Raw genomic sequence first — 6344 nt, 5'->3', positions numbered from 1 at the left:
TACATTTGATAAAATTTTAGTCACCGCAGCATAATGCCAATATACAAACAGTTACTTCTAATTGATCAAACCCCTTGATACATGGTTCAGAACATGCGTGCGCGCACTCCAAGAGAAACACCAAGAGAGCAATCGAATTATACATTGAATTTGATTTTCTACAAGGAATGAATTTTGAAAAGCTATACTATTAAATTTTCACCTCTCCCTTTAATAGTACGTTCATGGCTTGCTAAAGTAAGGTCCAGCATGACTTTGTTTTAGGGTTCCAGACAGCAGGGATCAAGAACTTCCTACCCCTTGTTCCATGGCCATTAAAACCACCTCCGGTTTCTGGATCAACACGTACTTTTCCGGTGTAGCCATCGAATGCTCCGCTTCCGAAAATGCCCCAGCAAGCTGACGCGGCCTCCACGGTTTTGTTGGCATTATTACTGTTGTCCTGGAAAAATCCAGTCTTATATGGGTTGGTCACAGCTTCAACCAACGCCCTTGCAAAGGCGATTACCATGGCATCCACGCCCAAATTGCCATTTGGCGGGTTCAATGTTATAGATAGAGGCCCTTTGTCTGGCTTTTGGAATGGCCAAGCACAAGACCCTGGGCATTCACTTTCTGGATTGCCCACCACAATATATGGCTGCTGATGATCACCTGCTATTTCAAATCAGTAATCAGTACCAATATAAAATATAATGAGATCGTTGCATATGTTCTCAGTGATTTTCTTTTCAGATACCGATATTTTCCGATGATGTGATCATGTAAGGAATATAGATTTTATCATGTTTTTTCTGATAAATGCAACTAAGCTAAGACTATCATTGATAGAAAGGAAACATTAAATAAAATTACCAAGCATTCCATGTTGTGAGCATTTTGTGAAGCACAGCCCCTGCGTTTGAACATCTCTAGCAGTAAGAATAACAGGGATGGTGTTGGAGTCTCCACCAGTCGCCTTCCGCAGGACTTTCTGAATAAATTCGCTAGTGACAACTTTCCCTGCTGAATATTTTAGATCAGTCACTTGCTTCACAACTTTTACGTTGATAAGGCTGCTTCCCTTCCCGGCAACCTCTTGGTAGCTCTCAACAACATTCCACCATGACGAGACTTGTGGCTGTAAGTTGGCTCCCGCATTGTAATGTAGAGATTCAACAAAGGCCCTAATGACATTTTTATGGACACGCCCAAATTGACCGTACCAAATAAGAGTTAGGTTTAGGTTTCCCGTCAGGAGAGGGCCCCCATGGTAGGTTATGGAAGCGCTATCGGTAGCAAGACAGACAGGGAAGAGGAGCAAGTAGAGAGAAAGAACAAGAGGGCCACTTGGGAGAGATGATGCCATTCTCAAGATTTGCTGCCTTTCTATTCCATCGGTCACCATACATCCATCTTTCAATTTATGGCTAGTTTGCTTCCATGGATAGGATGTTAGTACTCTAAAAATAGGCAGGTTATGGTTACAAGACAGCTGTTCTTACTCGAATCCTTCAAGGAGCTAATTTCATGGAGCTTATTGCCTCAGTTGTTTTGAGTTTTTGCGGGCATTTCGGTTTTGAGACAGGAAACGCTTTATTCATTCAAGTAATTCTGTGTTGGATAGATGGGCGTGGGAGCGACGACCAACTCCTCCCTGTTGTCTAGAGAAAAAACAAACTCCTCTAATGCAAATACACATTGAAGATGTTATATGACTTATTAGATCCTTTTATTAAGCTAGCAAGGTAACCGAACAACACAATCAAAATTATACGGTGATGTTATATTTACAACTGTGATTACAACAGTAAGCGGACAGGCATTCACACAAGTCCTGCAACGGAAAAATCAGTGATCATATTTATGGAACACATGTAATGACTAATGACTTTTTGCAGAAGTGATAAAAGAAGCAAAAACAGATCACCCCTTAATGAAGAGGGAGAGGAGAAATCAGATAATATATAGAAACTCCAACAGTGCAGGTAAGGGGAGAACATTTCGTATGCATCAATTTATTCCTCTTTTTCTTCCAGATCCAAGTGTGTCAGACAACAAAGTGAGCATACATTACACACATTCATAACCAGTGCATTGAGTTGTGATGTTTCTCTTGGTTTGCATTGATATAAGAGATTGGGTATCTTTACATTTGGGCCATTTTGCTGTCTTCTCTTCATTTTTCCTTATCCTTGCAGCTACTGACTTAAGACCACCTGTCACGTAACTCACCACAGCTAAAAGAAGCTCTCTGCACACAAATTAAAAGGAATCTTCAACATTAAAAATTCTGGAAATGTTTCTGGCCACGTCAAACAGAACAAGATATAATAAAATGCATGCTGCAAGAATATCACGCTTATAATGAGAAAATAAGGAAATAAACAAGAAATGAAGAGAAAAGTGCATAATGCAAAATCTGGCATCATTACATGCTTATGATGCACATAGCTGCTAACATATACATGGAATGTTGTTCCATCTTGTCAGAATGAAAACAAATTGTCAGCCTAGTGCCAGTTGAAATTTCATAAGTTATGAGTGTCACAGTTCAGATGATCGTTTAAGAAACTCAGAATTTGCAGAAAGAAATAACAAAAGTAATGCAATTTATAATTCAATACCTCCAGTTACTATTTTGCAAAATTTATGTAAGATCATCAGTTAACAAAACCATAAACCACTCTCACCAGTAATTTATTTGAAACAACCATTGTTTCGTCTCCAATAAGGAAATCACAATTTCCTTTTTCCAGTTATACTTAAAAAGTTAAATTATATGTTTATTTCCTGTCACTAGTGTTTTTTTTTTATATATGGTGATCATAAAATTAAAAATGAAAAAGCAAAACAGAAATCTATGGATAAAAGAATGGAATACACAGACATAAGAAATTACGACCATGTTCCCAGTCAGAGCAACAAAACAAACAATAGAATGGGCACACACTGACAAGGTCAGTTATCCAATCAGACTTTGGTCTTCCAAAATTTATGTGAGCATGTGAGAAAATTTCAACTGTCAGGGTGAATAAAAGGATATGACCCAAAAAATGTCTCCTGGAAAATTTCTACCTTTCTGTAATTTATGTTTTCCTCACAAAACAGCAGATACCACCAAAAATATTAAAAAAAATATATATATCTTGCAGAAAGGCACAAATGCAAATTATGAAATAAAAGGATATTATAAATAAAAGAACTGCTCTCTACTTACAATGGTGAGCAAGGAGAACGACCACCATTTACATAGTAAACAAACAAGAATGAATCATAATGCTGGCCGTTGATTAGATAAAAACCTTGCAACCTTCTTATACACTTGAAGGACATTTTTTTGTACAGATGAATGGCAGGAACATTGTAAGAAATCACATGCAGGTAGACTGCCCGGCATGTTGGAACACTTGAAGCATATTTAATGACCTGACGAATAAGAGACCTTGCTGCAAATCAAACAACCAAGTAATTAATCATAAAGCAAGGCATATTTCAAACAGATATTTCAAAGTAAAGTTCCTTTGTGGTGCAGATCCTACCTATACCAAGATTTCTGTAAGTTTCTACTACTCCAAGCGTCAGGATATAAACTAATGTTTGATCTGGTTTTGAGGGGTCATACCTGAGCAAATCTCCTATCTACAAAGCAGTTGTGAGTTCACGAGTTAGTAGAAAGAGAGACATAATTTGTGGAAAGCAATAATGATATCAGAATTACACATGTTATGCATTTGGGTAATTAAATAAGAACAAAGCTTGAATGAAGAATCCAGGTGCATCCTACATATGATGAATGCATATGGGTTGCAATTACAATGTTAAAAACCAACCATAGCTCAATCCCACTACAGATGCAACATTAGAATACCATGGGTGTTAGAATGAGGAAATTCTTTTGCTCATATTTGTCACAGGAGTTGCATAAAACACATGAGCTTGAGTTATCCAGTCATAACTGGCTTGACGCATATAGGGAATATCTTTTATTAGTTGTTGCATCACACAAGTATATGCCAAATATGCCTATGTGCTGCACAGATGCAAGCGATGCCCCTTGAAAAAGTAGAAAACCCACCCCAGCTTCTTTTGCCATTGCAATCCGTGCAGTAACAAAACCAATAAGTTCATCACTGTGACCATTAGGTCGGCTGCGGTCGACTGCAGCCCAAGAAACAATATCACGTTCATGGACAACACTTTGGAAAAACTCTGACTCGTACCTGAAAGGAGGAATGCATTTCCATTTAGAAGCAAGAAATGCATATTACAGATTAAAACCCACAAAAAAAATTCAAAAGAAAAGGAAAAGGAGCATTAGATGAAGCTATCAACCTGATAGGAAATATCTCAGCATGGATTCGCTCTAATACCTCCAAATCAGAAGGTTGTATAGGTCTGTAGCATATGGCTGGATGATGAGAAAAATTTTGGTTTGCCATTGATGGTTTTGCTTTTAATCGCCTTCAAAGATATGGTAAACTTGGAGAACATGCAGCTGGACTTCTTCCATTTATACCACCTTAGTCATGTCTCCAAGCATCAGTTGCTGGAACACAGAAAATTATCCTGTCATAAGTTTGTTACCATGGAAAAAAACACAGAAATTACCAGAAAGCAGCAGCACAGACAAGAAGCACATGTCAGGAGATAGAAAATAAGTAAGAATAAAAGAATACATAACATCTTCTTCTTCTTTTTCTATGGGAGGAGTCATATGAAAGGTGCATAAACCCCAGATCATGAGAACGATGCTAAACCATGAATCGCTCAATCAAGAGCAGGTCACCCATACACAAGCTTTTTTGTCCTGAAAAACATGAGGGAGATGAACGTGGATGTGCATCTTGAGCTCAATCTCTTTGCCACTTGAGCCAACCCCACAGGATTAAAAGAATGGCCAAGATCAGAAGATTGTTGGCCCCCCATTAATCCTGTTTTTGCTTACCATAAGCAGCCAACTTCATATAACTTTCACAAATAATATCTTTGCCTTAACATATTACATTCTTTGAGCTACAGTACATGTATTCTAGCATGTTTTGTCCATAGGCAGCAAGGATGACAGAGTCTTAATGCTAAAAATGTTTTCCTAAAGAATACTGATTCTAAAAACTCGTTACTGGGTTCCCATGCTCCTCAAGTCATTCCAGTATGAATCATATGATTCAAATGATTCTAATTGATTGCAGACTGGGAATTGCAAGAATCAGCACTAAGACGTATCACTCATTCCCCCACTAAATCAAAAGCACTACAAGTGTACAATAAGATAAAACTATGCGAAAAAAATATTCCCATGCACAGATAATTAAGCAAAAAGCGGATAGAGATTGCACCATTCCATTCTCTTGAAAATAGCAACTTCACAGCATTTCATTCAATTCAATTCTTAATAATCGGATGATAACAATTTAATTAAGCTGAGCAACAATACCAGGGTTGACAGAGACAGAGACAGAGACTGTAAGCCATGTTATCAGTTCTCCTTTCCAAATTTGAAACCCACAATCCCCACAGAAAAACAGAGTGTCAAAAACTAGCCATCTCTAAACTAAACTACAATCCCAGTTCTTCCTTCAATCTTCTTCGATTCATGTAAAAAAAAAAAAAAAACTTTCGAACTGCAATGTCAAAAAGCAAACAGATCAAACATACACGACTGTTCTACTGTAACAAATTCAAACAAATATTAATTAACAAAGCGAAGTTGAAGAGAAATTTAATAACAAAACGTTGTCAAATTTGGAAGAAAAAACAAAGACCCAGATGAGATCTAATATTGAAAAATAGAATAAAAGTACTTACCTGCTTGATTCTTTGCAGGCAGCTTTGGAGGCTGATTATTATCTTGAATGAAAAACTGTAGAAAGCGGAGAAGATTGGGAACTTTTAGTGAAAGAAAGAAACAAGGAAGGAAGTATGCTGAGATTCTGATAAAGGAATCTGATACTTGCCTTTGCTTTTGATGGAAAACTGAATCTTCTTCTTCTCTTTTGATAATCTTCTTCTCAGATTATTTTGCAATCTTGGAATCCTAGTCTACTACTACTCATTATATTCAGGTGACTTGACTTTTCACTTCTCTTTATTTTTGTATCACCGTCACAAGAAGGTCACCTTTGTATTCCCTGTTGTCTTGTGATTAATTTTTTATTAATATAAAAAAATTATCATGTGATAATAACAATTCTAGAAGGAAGAACAAAAAATTAAGAATCTCAAAAATAAAAGATATCTTACATGTTATAAGCACGATGATCTAGAAAATAAATAAAATAAAAATGTATGAAGTGAGTATATTATACTCAAGTAACTAATTTAATTTAATTAAAAGGATATCTTTTGTCAAAAAAAAAAAAGTT

The 6344-nt window shown here is 36.7% G+C and overlaps 2 protein-coding genes across 4 annotated transcripts; both read right to left on the bottom strand.

The window, feature by feature from the left end:
- On the bottom strand, nucleotides 1–1583 carry LOC105139652 (protein EXORDIUM-like 6). Its single transcript, XM_011046181.1, has 2 exons — nucleotides 856–1583; nucleotides 1–654 (listed from the first exon to the last, which is right to left on the bottom strand). The coding sequence occupies exons 1-2, from the start codon at nucleotides 1385–1387 to the stop codon at nucleotides 233–235; spliced, it is 954 nt and encodes a 317-aa protein (XP_011044483.1). The 5' UTR covers nucleotides 1388–1583; the 3' UTR covers nucleotides 1–232.
- A 333-nt stretch (nucleotides 1584–1916) lies between these two features.
- LOC105139651 (histone acetyltransferase MCC1-like) lies at nucleotides 1917–6091 on the bottom strand. 3 transcript variants are annotated; one of them, XM_011046179.1, is made up of 7 exons: nucleotides 5937–6091; nucleotides 5788–5842; nucleotides 4315–4548; nucleotides 4058–4202; nucleotides 3522–3621; nucleotides 3200–3428; nucleotides 1917–2233 (listed from the first exon to the last, which is right to left on the bottom strand). In XM_011046179.1, exons 3-7 carry the CDS (start codon nucleotides 4419–4421, stop codon nucleotides 2053–2055), a joined length of 762 nt encoding a protein of 253 aa, XP_011044481.1. In that variant the 5' UTR covers nucleotides 4422–4548; nucleotides 5788–5842; nucleotides 5937–6091; the 3' UTR covers nucleotides 1917–2052. The 3 variants fall into 3 exon arrangements, with proteins under 3 accessions (XP_011044481.1, XP_011044480.1, XP_011044482.1); XM_011046178.1 differs by having other exon boundaries at nucleotides 4315–4528; XM_011046180.1 differs by lacking the exons at nucleotides 5788–5842; nucleotides 5937–6091 and adding an exon at nucleotides 5417–5667 and having other exon boundaries at nucleotides 4315–4528.
- Between the last annotated feature and the right edge of the window lie 253 nt (nucleotides 6092–6344).

Source organism: Populus euphratica, unplaced genomic scaffold, assembly GCF_000495115.2.
Source record: "Populus euphratica unplaced genomic scaffold, PopEup_1.0 scaffold96.1, whole genome shotgun sequence".
NCBI classification, from domain to species: Eukaryota; Viridiplantae; Streptophyta; class Magnoliopsida; order Malpighiales; family Salicaceae; genus Populus; species Populus euphratica.
Note: the sequence above shows the minus strand (reverse complement) of the source record. Positions and strands in the feature narration are given on the sequence as shown.

What these genes read in the sequence shown, in the direction of transcription:
- LOC105139652 (XM_011046181.1), bottom strand. Translation starts at nt 1,387, where the DNA reads ATGGTGACCGATGGAATAGAAAGGCAGCAAATCTTGAGAATGGCATCA. An exon ending in CTCACAACATGGAATGCTTG is followed by an intron (nt 655 to 855) that starts GTAATTTTATTT and finishes TTGAAATAGCAG; the next exon opens with GTGATCATCAGCAGCCATAT.
- LOC105139651 (XM_011046179.1), bottom strand. Translation starts at nt 4,421, where the DNA reads ATGGCAAACCAAAATTTTTCTCATCATCCAGCCATATGCTACAGACCT. An exon ending in CAATGGCAAAAGAAGCTGGG is followed by an intron (nt 3,622 to 4,057) that starts GTGGGTTTTCTA and finishes ACTGCTTTGTAG; the next exon opens with ATAGGAGATTTGCTCAGGTA. An exon ending in TTACAGAAATCTTGGTATAG is followed by an intron (nt 3,429 to 3,521) that starts GTAGGATCTGCA and finishes TTTGATTTGCAG; the next exon opens with CAAGGTCTCTTATTCGTCAG.